At 40.8% G+C, this 16,441-nt stretch overlaps 1 protein-coding gene across 4 annotated transcripts in view; it reads right to left on the bottom strand.

The window, feature by feature from the left end:
* ROS1 (ROS proto-oncogene 1, receptor tyrosine kinase) overlaps positions 1 to 4,920 on the bottom strand; it is a 77,271-nt gene extending 72,351 nt beyond the window's left edge. For 2 of the 4 annotated variants that reach the window (XM_080588106.1, XM_080588105.1), the window contains exons 1-4: positions 4,531 to 4,918; positions 2,695 to 2,748; positions 1,449 to 1,508; positions 679 to 705 (exon numbers count right to left, since the gene is read on the bottom strand). In XM_080588106.1, coding sequence (XP_080444232.1) covers positions 679 to 705; positions 1,449 to 1,508; positions 2,695 to 2,748; positions 4,531 to 4,653 — 264 coding nt within the window. In that variant the 5' untranslated portion in view covers positions 4,654 to 4,918. Of the gene's footprint in view, positions 1 to 678; positions 706 to 1,448; positions 1,509 to 2,694; positions 2,749 to 4,530 lie in introns of those variants that run through there. The other 2 variants (XR_013949615.1, XM_080588107.1) reach the window with 2 other exon arrangements.
* Between the last annotated feature and the right edge of the window lie 11,521 nt (positions 4,921 to 16,441).

Genomic DNA, 16,441 nt, shown 5'->3' with positions numbered 1-16,441 from the left:
ATGCAACTGGCCTCAGCAGTGCCAGCCACTGTCCTGCAATCATCACTGTCCCATCCTACCCTCTATGTTCAAGTTAAAAAGCATTTTGTTGTCTCATGCTTACCAAAGTAAGTGCCACTCCATCTGCAGCACAGATCAGGCATTTTCCTTCCAAAGGACAACACATAGTGCCTTACTGAATTACATTTTATTTCACGTCTTCTACCCAGTCAAGAGCATGTATTGCCTTCTAGTCTAGCTCCCACTACTTCTAGTCTAGTTTCCACCTCTCCTCAGCCAATGCCATACCAGCCTGAATAAGCATTCTCTTTGGTTTATCCTTGATGGTATCAATGAAAAATTGAATGGAACAAGACCCTGGGAGAGCCCAGAAAATAGCTGAGGTGGGTCGCTATTGTGTCCTATGCTGGTGAGATTAGATTGCTTTCTTTAAAGCAATACTCCTTGCTACAGAACAGTCTTCAATGTAAACATGCCCTTAGCAAACATGCTGGGAAGAAGAGATTGTATATTCAAATACTTAAGTCATTCTTCAGCTTTAGGGAACACAAAACAATTAGACATGGATTGATAAGCTTATGTATCTGCATTATATTTCTTAGCACTGTATGAACATTGTGAGAACTGAAATTATGATTTTTTTGTTTGTTTGTATCAATCTGATAGCATTTAACTTACCTCACATGCTCTGGTGTATGTCTTGTTCTGCCAAGAAGCAAATTAGTGAAACACAGTATTAGCATAAATATAATGACGGAGTATTTTAACAGATAATATCAATTAATTAGAAATTTCTTACTGTGAAAGTATACTCAAAAATCTTATCATTGGTAAATAGTGAAAAAAAAAGGAAAACCCACGCTTTGGGAGAAAAAAAAATAAAAAAATAAAAAGCCATCATTAAGATGATGCCAAGGCTGAATGAGCTTCAGTTTTTCAGGTAGGTCCAAAAAGATCAGCTTAAAAATTCATGGCAGTTGTCCTAGACCCATGCTAATTCTTCCCCATCTGGTTTGCTAAAAGCAAGAAAACAGTCTAGTGAAGACATGAGCTACATTTACATCCAATATAGGCCCAGCAGTGTAAAATCCTGAAATCACTAGTTCTTTCTCAGTGCTTGAAAATCTGGGTAAGTGGTTGAGCTGAATAAACTGTAAAGTGTCCCCATATTGTGACACATACAATTTAAACCTCTGATTTTACAGGTAACTCCTACACTAGGAATTATTATTATTGATCCCTGAGGGTCCCTTCCAACTTGGGATATTTTATGATTCTTTGATTAGTTTCCCAATGGAGATATTACAAATGTACTGAGAAAAAAATACAGACCTTATATCTTTTCATAAAAACACTGCTCTCGTTAGGTTTTCCACATATGCTGTTAGATAATGTACTTGATGGACTGGAGACAACTGCTATAAAGTCAAGGTTAAGGCAATACTCACACATTTCAGAGGGCAACTGAGTTGCACCGTTGCATTCCAAAACTGACATCCCTGTGTGCACTGCAAAGACAGATGGTGGCTTTAAAAAGGACTTTGAAATCACATTTGTAAAGAAAAGGGAAACTCCAGTGCTAAGGGTGAGGAGAACATTTCAGAAACACTTGTTCACTGGGTAGAAGTGACAGATATACATTATGCAGCACAGCCAAGCACAGTGGAAAGCCATTCAAATGAAAGCCTCCTGCTCTCCAACAGGCAAGGCATAGGCTTTAAAACCGAGTTTTCAAAGATGTAATAAATATTATGTGATTTGAATTTTATGTTGGACCTGTCTTGTTTATTCTGTCCCATCTACCTTTTAATGTTCCTGTACATTTTTCTTTTTAAAGGGAACCTGGAAGGGAATTGCTTTAGAAGCGTGACAACTCTGACATCGAGTACTGCAAAGCCTCATGAAAAAAAAAGAAAAAAACAGCAAAACTTAATAACACCGAGCAAAGATACACTGTAACCTAGTCAAGTCAACTACGTACTGTCATGACAACACAGCCTTTTACTATCCCATCATCATAAATGACCCAGCCTTGATAGATACCAGGTGCTGAGGTTGCTTCTTGCTAATCTCTGCAGAAAATACTGATACCTGAATTCTCCACAGCTCTTCAGATAATACATATATAACTACCAGCATGAACTGTGCATGAAATCAGAAGGAGGAGAACATCAGCTAATGTCCTCACAGGATTGCTGCTATAGAAAGTTTGTGTTAAGCTAAAGAGCCTCCTGCTACAGGCACAAACATTTGAAGTCCTACAGAAGAACTCTGAATTTTAAACATTTGTCAGCTTAAGTTTTCTCCCATCAAATCACTGAGAAAACAAAATAAGCATACTTAATTGTACAAAGCTAGCTGAATAAAAGTCTTAATGATTTCCATTTTGGAGAGAAAACTGGTTTTGACTCACTTTCCAAAAAATTACTGATTATGAATTTTGTAGATCACAAATCTGGACACAACTAGCAGCAGAGAATCAGACACTTTACGCAGAGTTTTCTTTTAACAAAAAAAGATAGTTGTCTCTTTAATAACGTGAGCCAAATCTAAGCACATTATTTACTGACTTATGGCAGACAGAGAACTGTACACATTTGCATGAAGTCTTTGACAATATGATCATTGTACCCATATTAGCCAAATAGCAGTTATATAAACTACCAGTAATTAACAAAGCAAACCATTACTCACCGCCCCATTGATGTCACTAACATTGCAAAGGTTTGCAATTCCGAGTTCTCCTTCCTATAAGAGAAATACATGTTTTTACAAAAAGTCTAAATGTTCCCCACCCAAAAAAATAATTTATTTCAAATATAATGAAATATCGGTTTCTTGTGAAACAAGTTTTCTTTGACTAACATTTATTCATATGAATAAATTTATTGTTGACACACAAGTAGCTTCTCACTTGAGACTAATTGCAGAGCGCTGCTAAAACAAAGACTTGGCAGAATCAGCTAGAGTTAATTTAATTATCTCAGGTATGAATTTGGCCCTTGTCTCCTGATTCTGGTTCACAGAGTCAATAACAAATGCTTCATAAATATGTTGGGCATAAATAACACAGCCAAGTGGCTTTGACCTCTGGGGAGCAGAAAGACTTTCCTTCAAGCTAAGTGCCTTTTGTCTGGCCTGCTTTTGAAGGGGTTGTATGCAGCCATATGGTGACCGGCTTTGCTCTGCTGCCAGAAGGGCTTTCCAGCCAAGGTGCCTCTTTTTTCACATCATTCAAAGTGTGTAAAACCAGTCATCTCCTGTGAAGTGCAAATGATTTGGGGATGTATCTAACAGCCTTTGAGAAGCTGAATGTTAGTTCTCTAGTTTGGTCCTGCAAGCAAGTAAGAACATCCTTAACAAGACAACCCTCAGAAGGACATTTCAGCACACCAGGCATAACGTGACAATAGGTAGAACCCCAGACCCACATAAAGCTGTCACAGAACAAATGTGAACACAACAAGTAGATTGAAGGAGAAAAATAAGATTTACAGCTCTTAGGCTCCAAGATTATATTTTTCTCATCTGAATCCCTAACACAATACATTCACTGAACATGAACGTGATTTTCCTGTCTTTCAAAGCTGATAGGAAGAAAAACTTATTTCTTATTCTGAATTAATTTAAGCTTAAATCAAAGGATCCCCATTAAAGTTATCATAGCATGCTAGGCTTCCACCAGGGAAGGCAATTAACTCTTTCACTGGTGCCGGAGTTAGAAATAGTTTTAAAGGAACCGTCAGACAAATGTATGAAATAAAATGGAGCAGATGTTAGTCTTTTGCAGGAGGTTTTCACAGTTAATAAGCCTGAAGGCACAAAATGTCCTTTTTACAGAGCAAAGGTACATGATCTTCTAAAAACATCAATGTTTCAAGCAAATAGAAACAAGCAGCTAACTCCTGAAAGTCTGAGGAAGATTTGTCATTTGGATTTGAGAGCTTTTGCTTATCTTTGTTGTGCATCGGTAGAAGGAAAAATAATAAATTCCACTCGACTACTCAAAGGAACACTAAGGAAGCATAAGATTAAGGATCTAGTGACTTACTTTACTTCTTAAAGAAATATCTACAGTTTAAAACATAGATGATTTAAAAAAGAAGCTGAAACTAGTATGGGATAATTGTGCAAGCCACAGATTCCCAGTCAATTTCTTATGAATTTAGAGTTTTTCTAAGTTTACATAAGAAAAGTCAGGCTAGACAGAAACCTGTAAGCAAAGTGAATAAACTGAATGATCAAAGGTGGCTCTCCTCCACTGTCCAGGGTCTTTAGAATTTACAGTAATTTCAGGAGCTGCTGAGACGAAAGTATAGCATGAAAACCCATGCAAGCTGGTTAAAGGGATTTTGTTCTTTAACAGGTTCTACAAATTCAAATGTAAAATATTAGTTCTCAAACTCTGTTTTTACTCAAATGCATTCTTTAAAAGATTTTTTAAAGACTTGATCAGTAATCAAAAAAAATCTTACAGTGTTAATGATCAGATACATTTCAACAGATTAAGAATAACTTTTCAGAACTTACCAAGTTACTTGTACACAGGTTTTGACAATTTTTTGAGAAAGTACAGTACACTGCAGAAATCCATACAAAGTAAAAAGTAGCAAGTCTGTTTAGTGGATGATCCCACAGGCAAGTGTTCCTCATAACTTGAACAATTTCATCTGGCAGTCTGATTCTTTTCTTGACTTGGCCATACAAACTCCTTTAAGTCTAGATGACGGAGAGACAACCGTGAGATTTTACTTTTCAATATATTAAATATTTTTAAGTCTTTGTTTAGTTCATTGTTTGTACGACTTTTCAGCTTCCTGGAGCACTTGTCTTGAAATTGCACAACACCTATTTCATAGTTTCTTATTAAGCCACTGAAACAAAAGAGGTGACCAATGAAAGTCAGCGTATCTCCTTACATAAATATCATTAACGTGAAGAGGAAACTAAGTATAACACTTTGAGCCAGGTGCTGCAAAAAACACGGAAACGGGGAAAGCCTGGGAGAAAACTGCCCTAATCTTCATTTCTACTGTGATTAAGCTATTTCTAAATATTTTCAAGTGGCTATAACTAAGAAAATTTGTTCGTGATGACGAGTAACTCTGCTAGAATACTAATCGGTCAGTCCAAAAATATTAATTTATTATATTTTAATAAGTTTGTACCCATGTCATGGAAGAAAATGGAAGTGGATATATAAATCATATATCTGATTTGGAGAGAGGTGAAGAATCCTATCTACAGTTGGAGACATATTAAGGAAGTGAGAGGGAATTCAAGCTTGAGATAAACACAGCTTCCAGTCTCTGGCACATTTCTGTTGTTCTAGCAGAGCCACCCCCAGAATAATTCTATGAACTGGAACAGGAAATCAATCCACACAAATATATATATATGTATAAATAAATGCTATGGCATTTCTGTGCATGTGTATTGTTATTTTTGTGTACATATTTGTACATATTTGTACAGACACGACAATCACATAGCATTTTAAAGATCTGTCGCATTCTGTCAATGCTACTATCCCCTCATACCTCAATGCTCCTTTATCTTCCCACATCCAACTCATTTGCCGATCAAATATTCATGCGTTCATGCAATGAACCAGTCTGGGAATCTGGTTAATGCTAACCCAGCACCAACAGAAACAAATTGGTTAGCATTAACCTGATGCTGTTGTCTCTGATTCGGGTCACAGCAGAGCCCCGTGTGCTGCTGTGCCCATGCATGGTAGGTAAAAGAAGCCAACAGCAAAGAGGCAGAAAAAAAAGGATAAGGCAGGCTGGAGAGAGCCAAGGGATATCGCCAAGCACGTGGCCTGAGGACGGAAGGGCTTTGTGGAGCAGGCACCTTCCTTTTCTTGTCCTTGTCCTGGGAAGCCCTGACGGGCCTTCTTGTGCAGCATCTCAGGCTTCTCACCACTACTCAAGGGAGCTCTGATGAGAGTAAGACCGTGAGCTTTCAGGTACACCGGTGAGGGGGAGATTGCCCTACTTGCTTCTCACCTCTCCACTCCAGATGGATGCTGCCCCCCTCCAACCCACCAGCAAAGCTGCTCAAGAGGAAATTCTTTAGCTCCAGCCAAAATAAGCCAGGTTAGTCTGACTGCTTAAATAGTAGCTCTTTGCTAATCCAGCTCAGCTTGACTGAAGAAGCTTTGTCAGTGCTCACAAGAGAAGCACAACTGAAGAGGGAGCTGGTGACAGGCAGCTGTAGGCTGTGATTTCTTCTGGAAGCAGAGCAGTCCGTGATCTGCATAGATCTTTAGGAGATTCTAGTACCTTCAGGCAGTAAATTAAATGTACCCATGTCAACACTCTAGCATCCAAACCAGGAGTCATAGGAAAACCCACATCCACACTTTACAACTCTGCCACACTCCAGAAGAGGATGGCCACAACTGAAATGCCTGTGAAGGATGGCCCCTAGATTTTCCTGACTCCTAAACTATTTCTGGAATATGTGATCACTCGAGATTAGGGATATTGCCTGGCATGGCTTTAAATCACCAGTTTAGATGCATTCTGACTAAATAATATGTCTGAATTTGATCTTAATAAATAAATAAATAATAAAAAATTTACAAATGTTTTGAATTGTATTTAGTTATTCTTTTTTTTTTTTTCTTTTAAGGAACTAATTGATTGTGTTGCCCCAAAATGAGTAGGGGAGAAAAAAGGCACCATACCTGTGCAGTGCTAAATCTATACAAACTGTGAAGAAGCACGCAGCTTGCCTCCCTGGTGCCTCCTATAAGAACTGCCAGTGCTAGTGCTCCTCAGCTCTTTCTCAATACAATTTACTCCAGGTAGCCCATGGTAGGGGTGGCAAGAGGCACAGCATCAGCTTGCATCAGGTCCCACCAGGTCAGCCGATGATCATGCTCTTGGACTGTCAAGGTCAGGAGGATCACATTGTTCCCCTGACTTTGTCACCAAGCTCAGGCCTCCACTCTGTAGCGTTACCTACCAGATGCAGCTGGTTGGCAAGCCACAGGCCACACTGAATAGCCACAGCCAACATGTAGGGGCCGAAGAGATCCTACAGCACAAGTGTCAGTATATCTCCTCCTGCCCTACTGGAGGGAAAAGACACTGGTCTGACTCTGCAAGCCCTTCACAGGTCTGGAGTTGTCTGGAGCCTGAAGCGGGTGGAGATGGGGCTGGGGAACAAGTGTGGGGAAGGCTCAGCAGGTGGGAAGAACTAGGTTGGGATACTGGAGGATGTGTCTTGGTGTTCTGGGGGGATGTATATGGAGGAGCAGTGGGAGGTGGAAGGAAAGATCAAGTTAAGATCCTGGTTAGGAACGGAATATAGGTGCATCTGAGAGCCAGAAGAAGTTGGCAGCCATTTAAAAATGTTGGCATTTGGCTCCTAGGGCAAGGAAATTGGGCTGCTATTAATTACATGTAACTAACACTTGCCCTATAACTGGAAAAAATTGTGATTACTGATGCTGGTAATTCTTGTACATGACCATTTGCACATCCATGTACACGCCTTGCACAAATGTGCTCCAACCATTACCGCAATATAGATAATTAATAAAATATTAATATCAAAAACATTATGAACGATTCGTTTTAAAAAACAGAATTTTCTCTTAGACTTCCAACACTTTTCCACCAGGTGTCACTGTAACATGCCATAAACCAGGACTTTCAAAGGAAAAAAGTATTGAAATGTCTCCTTATTTACATTCCTTCTAGTACATTGGTCAAACAAATACAAGTAGTCATTTGAGGCTCTGGATTTTTCACCTAAATACCAACAACTGCCTCCAGGGAGAGAATATTTATGGGCTTTAGAAGCCATGCTTTAAAATGAGGGTTTGTAAAATCTGTAAATTTTAAAAAACATCTGAATATTAAGTATTATTTTTAGGGTATCTCTTCCATAAAACTGCATCCTGGCATAGAACTAGGGACCCAAAATCTGTGAGGGTTCATTAATAAAACTTATCCGTTATATTCTAGATCTATATGCAGTACATCATTTCCTTCACCCCAAAGACCATTATAAGCAGAGAAAATTCTAGGATCTGCAATGGAGAACAGTATGAATGAGCAGAAAGTAAGTGTGGTGAATAAGAGAGAAAAGCAGACTCCATTACAATTCCCTATTTGAACTGCAATATATTTCAGAGCACCTCACGAACTGTGGATTCATCTTTTGAATTCCTTTGAGAGTGATGGAAATATATACAGATGAATGATCAACCTTGACAGTAATGAATAAGGGTTATTATATCTTGAGAAGAAAAATGCACATTATAATTGCCAGCGAGGCAAGTAACTAACTTCTTCTTTATACCTGGGATGGTTATGAACAGTAAAGACAAATCCTTCCTGTATGTGAGCATGCACGTGTTTGTACATATGTACACATGAATGGTATAATATATGCAGGGTAATGATGTAAGACACCAAGTTTTAGGGCTCCAATGCACTTACAGCAAAAAACTGATTTTTTTTGCTGAGGAGGGCTGGCAGCCTCCCCTACATATACCCCAGTGCACAGACACAAGCTGTTACCCCCACAGCCAGAGTGATCTGTTGGGCAGCATCTCCTAGACTGACAAAGGTTACAGTCCAAGACATTAACATAAACTGATGCCAACTTCAGATTATTTTCATACCTCAGAGTGAAAGCTCTCAGATTTCAGAGCCAGGAGCTATCCCATCATCCCTGCCCCAGTGGCAGCAGCCTCCACCAAAAGGTAGACCTGTCAGCTCAGGTGGCCCACTCCAGCCACCTAATTTTAATCTTCTCCCACATGCAAATCAGGCTCCTAAAACCTCATCAGATGAAACACTTGACCACACACTGCCATTTGAAAACAGCTGTACATAGTTTCACAGAACCACAGCATGCAGCAGCAATTGGAAAGGTTGTGGAAAAAGAAAAAAGGATGCCTGAGGTGGCAAGGAAGGGCACACACCAAGGCCCCAAAATGTCTGTGTCTAATCTGGACTGCTTGTGCCCCGTTTCATAGAAATAAAAATTCCTTGAAGCTGTGACCACATATATGTGCCCTATCTTGGTGGGGAGAAAAACTGGAGAGGTGTAAAAGGAGAGACTGTCAATCCCACCACTAGCCTACAGGGCAGAGAAATTAAAAGGAAAATCTGTGTTATTTATCTAACCCTTTTGTCTGTCGGGAATAGCCTTGAAAAGATATGCAGATGTGAAACCCTCACTAGTGGTGACTGATTTTCACTCTTTTCCAAAGATCACAGATTATTTTCCCGACAGCAATGGGCCCTCATTAGCTTTTGAATTTCTCTGTAAAGTAAGTGAACAAGGACCCTAAGGGCAAAGAGCTTCCCTCCACTGCCCCTGCCTCCCTCCTCTTTTATTTGTTAGTGCAACTGCTAAGGCAGCTGTTTGTCTGGCAGTCACAGCCAGTCCATCAGGGAACATTTTGCACAAACAGAGGGAAGACCATACAAGAGAAACCCCTTGGAGTCTGGCTCAAGATTTATATCTGTCTCTGCAGATTAGAGAAGGGGGAGGGAAGAAAAAAAAAAAAAAAAAAAAAAGCAGACTGTTAAACTAGATCAAATTGGAAAGACAGTCATGCGTGAGATATTTAGCTAAACCAGTCAGGAGACAGGGATTTTTTTCTATTGATCTTCAGTAATGATGACTGGAGAAATGTCTCATTAAATGATGTACAATGATGGATTTCAGACTAGGCAAGTTTGAAATGTGGAGATTAACAATAGCGAGAGATCTGAAAGCTAGGCCAGGACAGAAATTACAAGGAATGTTAAAGAATAATATCTATCAATGCCAAGAGTATATTACGGTTAATTACAAAAAAAGATCAGGCTTTAAAAATATCCTTGATTGCTACAATATGTGTGTATATATATATATATATCAGAGCTTACTATACTACATTTGTGTAATCATCCCATAGGATATCAGGGAGAAAGAGTGACACAAATGTGAGAGTTACAAAGTGACAATAAAAACCTTGCTGTTAGGTAGGTAAAACTCACATTGCATTTTGTATTGTTTTTAAGATGGAAGGTTGGCAAGGTATTTACAAAACTCAGTGATTAGTTCAACTGTATTGTCTCCTAGATATCTTCTGACTATTAATAATCAATTGTGCAATCCGAAATTTGAAGAAAACTAGGTTTCAACACACGCAAGCAGCACACAGAGCAACAGTGCGAGTGTGAAATGGATATATGCAGCATGCCTGAAGAGGACTACATGGAAAAGATTTGCAAAGTTTTTTTTAGAGAGGAACAGAAGGAAAAAAAGATTGACTTCTGCAGAGGGAGTGACTTACTGCTCTGAGCATGCAGATCAGTGCACGAGAAGGTATAAAGCCAAGAGTAGGAGAAAAAGACAAAAGGAACCGCAGCAGTTGTATAGATAACATGATCTTTGTACAGACTCTCCAAACAGTCTGCATAAACATCTCCCATAAAAGGCTATACCTCTAACACCTCCTGGTTTCCATGGTGTTCCAAAACACCTGAACATTTCATCTCCTGGCACTTTCATAAAAAGAAACTGCTCAGACAGCAATCCAGGAGTGAGCCCATATGTGTGGAGCCTGTGACAGCCTGAGAAGCAACAGAGCCCACCTGGGGGGAACGTAGCAGAGGCTGCATTCGACCATCTCTGTCACCTGCCTGTGAAGGGGTTTGGATGCACTACTCACTAACCATTCTGTAAAAATCTAGGGTTTCAGTCCCTATACCCCAATAGCATCCAAGGACAAAAAATCAAAATAAAATAAAATAAAATGAGAGACCGCTCTCCCTTCTCATTGGTTTAGTAGTTCTCTTTTCAAGCCAAAAACCCTGTGAGAGAAACATTCAACTGGGAAACATATAGTTACTGGACCTACTAACATGAGAAACTGCTGGGGATGGTAACCCAGCACGTAATTTTCACGTGCATTAACAGGTCAAAAAAGGTATATGCTGTGGGAAGGCCAACATTTTGTCTTGACTTGCTAACATGTGCTAACACCACAGACAGCCAAGTCCACTCTTAAGGTTTTATCCTCTAAAGGTTTCAAAGCCTGTCTGGAGGAACAGCTGCTGCCGTGGCTGAAGAGGCTGCATCACCTCAGGAGAAAATTGACACTCTCATGAGGTTTGCTGCCCAGGTCCGCTTGTGAGAAAAAGGCATGAGCACACCTCCAGCAGCCCCCAGGCTCAGATCAATGCTGGGAGACAGACCCAAAATGCCTGCGACAGCACACCAGCACCTGCCAGCATGCGAGGTCCCCACTGTGGGGGAGCCCACAGTGACTCCACTTGCCCATGACAAGCCTCTGCTTGGTCCCATCACCTAAGCACAGCTCCCTAGGGACACCCAAAACTGTACCCAGGGCTGGGGCACCATGTGCTACAGATCCCCCAGGGCAGCCAGGGGGCACCAAGCGCCTCCCTGCAGTCAGGGACAGGCCAATGCCAAGATGTGGGCCCGCAGGTGGGCCATGGCCAGGCTGGGCAGGGCTGTGTGGAGCTGGAGCCCAGCCCTGCTGCAGCCTTGCTGTGGCAGGGGCTGAGAGCCCCAGGGCTGGTATGGGGTCCTGGGCAGGTGGCGGAGCCCCCATGGCAATTACAGGCAGGCCTAGGGGTGCCCTCAGGCCCCGGGTAGGCTGGTGTCACCTCACACTAATGGAGCCCAATTCAGGCAAGGGCAGGCAGGGCCAGGCACACAGAGCTCCACCTGAAAACTAAAGACAAGGGTACACACTGAGGCTGAGGTGATTTATTGCTCTGTGAAAGAGAGCAGCCCTGCTCCTGTTTTCCCTCCCTGCTTCCACCCCATCAGGCTCCCAGATCTCACTCTCCCTTGCCCTGCCTTAGCTGTGTGGTCGTTCCCCCTCACACCAGCTCTGGTGCCGTTTTGGTCCTGTACCAAGATAATTCAGCTCCCTGACACAGCAGAAAGCCATTCACCTTGTGGTCAAGAAAATTTTCTGCTGGCTCAGCAAGTTGAATTGGCTCAACACAAGATCAGGTGAGTAACAGGAAGAAGGGAAGTAAGGCCAAAAAAGGGACCCTTTGACCCAGCTGGTTTGAACCTTCACTGTAACAGCTGCTATTGTTAACTAAATTTAGGTCTAAGGTTACATCATTGTCCCTTAATAGAGAAAAGCCTGGGGAGTGGGGTCTGCTGCTTATGACGTGTTTGAATGTGATCTTGCACAATAGGGCAGTGACCTCTCCCTGCATTATGATAATACAAATAATAAGAGCTGGCCTTTAATTGTGAGCACATCTGGACTCCCAAATGATTTGCAAAACAATGACATGCTTAAACTGTAATAACAAATACTATGTCAAGGTAAAGCAGGATAAGAGAGGAGAAGCATTAAACAAGGGATGTCATACTAGTTCATAAGTTTATGTTCTCCAGATTAAAGATATAAATTGGTTTATGAAAAGTATTTCATTTTTCCAGTATTACTTACATGAACAAGAACACGTGTACACACATCTCTTCCAATAGTGAAAGGACTCAGACAAGCTCAAGGACAAAAGGAGTAAATTAGGAAGAAAAAATCTCTAAGTCAAATCAGATATAACAGCATTACTTATTTTATAAGAAGTGATACTGTATAACTATTCCTGAGAATATCCTACTTTTTTTCTTTTCTAGCAATGTGTGGGATACAGACTAAATTATAAACCAGAGAAGAACTATTCTGTGGAAAAAAATAAAAGTGTCCTTTTGTGATAATCCACAGTAGAGACTGCTGGAGACCACATCCTTCAACCCCCAAAGCCATTTGTGTTCACAGTCCAACATACTGGTGCACACCCATCTCAATGGCAATTTAAGCAAAGGTCAAACACTTGAGGTGCAGGTATGTGCTCTCTTTGCTGGTTTGTAGATTGCAGAAGCTGAGCAGAGCAGAGAGATATGGGCACAACAATATTTGAACCACTACAACAAGATCCATCAGAATTTAAGAAGTAAGGGCCCCAAAGAGCACTTGGTGATGATGTCACACAGACTGCCTGGTATCTTCAAGGTTCTTTGAATTAGATCCAAGAATTAAGCTGAAGGCAGAGACTCTGCCCAGGCACGATTACTAAGTAGAAATGCTTCCTTTGGTAGAGTTTCCAGGTCCAGAACAAGTACTCAGTCATGTACTGCTCTTTTGCATGTGCTTTTTAGATAAAGATGATACATATGAGAAACTGTCTATATGCGTATTTCTGTAAGATCAATAAAATAAAATAGCTTTAAATGTTTTTGTTGTGTAACAACAAGTTAGCCTTCACTTGGTAGAGGAGTCATCAACAAATGTTATCATCACTGTTTTCTGGCTGTGGTATCTCTGTCATGTTGTTTTTGTTTCTTTTGCTTCAGTGTTTGCTATTTTATCGCATTAATATAATTCCACATGTCAAAACAACAACAACAACAACAACAAATTCCCCTGGACAAGGAACATCAACAAAAAAATGCTGCTTGTAGGATGCAGGGAAGTAAGTGAAGGTTCATGGTCCACCAAATTCACCATCTGCAACCACAGGAAACCAATGTAGGATAAGCTACATGTGCTCCAAGAGTGGTTTGTAATTGAGAAGCAGGTGAAGAGCAACATGTCTTCCTGCCCCTGCATGTTTAGGAGTGGTGAAACAGGCAAACTGAGGAGTCATAATTCACCACCTTTCTAGCAGTAGGAGTGGATGTTGTGGTGCAGAGGATGTTTGACCATAATATTTCCTGACGTTGCCTCTCTAGATCATAGAATCATAGAATGACTCGAGTTGGAAGGGATCTTAAAGATACTCCAGTTCCAACCCTCCTGCCATGGGCAGGGATGCCACCCACTAGATCAGGTTGTCCAGGACCTCATCCAACGTGGTCTTGAACACCTCCAGGGTTGGGGCATCCACAGCTTCTCTGGGCAACCTGTTCCAGTGCCTTACTACCCTCTGAATGAAGAATTTCCTCCTAACACCTAATCTAAATCTTCTCTCATTTAGTTTAAAACTATTCCCCCTTGTCCTATCATTATCTGCCCAAGTAAAAAGTTGTTCTCCATCTTTTTTATAAGCCCCCTTTAAGAACTGAAAGACTGCAATGAAGTCTCCCTGGAGCCTTCTCTTCTTCAGGCTGAACAGCCCCAGCTCTCTCAGCCTTTCTTCATAGGAGAGGTGCTCCAGCCTTCTGATCATCTTCATGGTCCTCCTCTGGACCTGCTCTAACAGATCAACATCCTTCTTGTGCTGGCGCCCCAGACCTGGATGCAGCACTCCAAGTGGGGCCTCAAAAGGGCAGAGCAGAGGGGGACAATCCCCTCCCTTCACCTGCTGGCCACTCCTGTGTTGATGCAACCCAGGATGCAGTTGGTCTTCTGGGCTGCAAGCATGCACTGCTGGCTCATATCAAGCTTTTCATCCAACAGAACTGTTGGATGAACTGTTTCATCCAATCATTCTATGCAGGGCTGCTCTCAATGAGTTCTTCACCCAGAAGACCCCTAGAAATGAGGACATGTTGGTGGGACTGTAGGAAAGGGAACACTCTATGCCATGAGAATGAATCAAAATCCATTTGATCTCTCCCTTTTCAAAGTAAAGTTTTAGATTCTGACTGACCCAGTAAAAGCCTGATCCATCCCTAACCTCTGCTGTTCATGCAGGTGAGGAGCCCACAGAAGGTGAATTCATCGTTTTATCTATGCAAGGCAGTGGGTCTGACCCCACCATCCTGCATGAAAATCACCATCATGCTCAAGAGCCAGAGAGCATATCATATGTGATTTTTGTGGGCAAGTGCCACACTGGATGTGGAACAAACAATTAAAAAATAGGCTGAATTTAAGCCTAGGAGGCAGACCTAACTAGGTCACAACTTCAAATATCACATCTTGAAAACCCTTTAGGACCACTTGTAAACCCCCAGGCCAAAAACAACCACCATTATGCATGTCTTGCATAACTAGGAGTATAGTATCTTTAACAAAAAGGAGACAGAAGGTTGCCAAAAGTTCTTACTTTGAGAAGACATATCTGAGAAATGATACGGTCCACATGAACCTAACTTTAAGTCATAAAAATTTCAAGCTATTGATCATTTATCATGTTATAAGGAATGAAGGTTTAAAATTGATCTGAGCATTTATCACTCTGCTAAGTTTCTGTTATACAAATAGGGTAGGCTCTCATTTTTGCTTCACACAGTCTCCATAATACATTGAATACTGCAATTAAATTTTGAGAAAATATTAAAATTCAAGCCCATATTTTTTGAAGTTATTTTAAAAAATGGACACAAAGACCCGCCTTCACAAAGACAGATGATGACATTTAATTGCTTTTTTACATTTAATACATAGTCTGGCCTTAAAAGCAATTGACAGTGAACCCTTAAACTATATATACAGTTGTAATTCGCAGCTGTGGTAGTTATGAATTACAAGAATTTGACCTTGCAATTCATTGGTGTTATGCCCCAATGCTATGTGGAAAAGTTGCACAAGAAGCTTTTTCTCCACACATAATGATTATTGCAGATTTATGACCCATGCCTCCTCTATGCATAACTGGCTTACTTCTGTGAAGCTCTCGAGGAATGCAGACTTTCATAGGTTTCAAAACGAGCGTGGGGAGGGGAGGGAAAGTCCCACTCATCACTAATTACTGAATTAATAAGCATGATTCCCATCCCTCTCTCTTCAAAGTAATAAACTGAATGAAATGAAGAGTATCTCTGGACTTACTTTTCAACCCCTGAGGCTTTCTTGCCTGAGTTCATGACACGCCCTGCAAAACAACAAACTGCAACTGGCATGAAAAGTTGAAATTGAATAGATGGGCTAGGTCTGTTGTAAAATGACTGATTTCAGCTAAATCAGTCAATCGTTCAGGTCATGCTTGTATTTGCTTTCAGGTCTCTAAGCTCTTATTTGTATAGCTGGAGGTATAGTGGCCAATAAAACAACACGTAAGCTACCTTCTGTGGTACATATGAGAGTAAGAGTCACACATACAATATGAAAAAATGGTTAAGCCCTGCTTATTCGCATTCACCATCCATTACTCCACACTTTTGTTTCGTAAGAATTGGAAGAATATAGCTAGGCTAATTACTGTCTTTATTAAAAAGGCATGTGATTCAAATGCATTTGGCCATTCCTGTAAGTGACCACTGGATTGCTTCATATTTTGCAGATGTAATTCCCTGCTTTTCCTTGGATGTAGCCTCATAAATATGAGTAAGTGACTAAGACTACTTGTTTCTCATGGAAAAAAAATGCAGACTATGCAGATTCAGCTGTGAACTCCCCCTCAAAATCATGCTATAGTTTAAAATTACATACTACCTATGGATTAAAGGGGGAAAGCTGTAGTGTTTTAAATGTGTGAGAGCTAATACCTTATAGAAACAGCAAAATTATTTTAAACATCCATAAAAAGCAATGAGAGCCTTGCCT

Source organism: Anser brachyrhynchus (genome assembly GCF_964034855.1).
Source record: "Anser brachyrhynchus genome assembly, chromosome: 3".
Taxonomy (NCBI): domain Eukaryota; kingdom Metazoa; phylum Chordata; class Aves; order Anseriformes; family Anatidae; genus Anser; species Anser brachyrhynchus.
The sequence above is the reverse complement of the archived record's forward strand: the minus strand, read 5'-3'. Positions and strand labels throughout refer to the sequence as shown.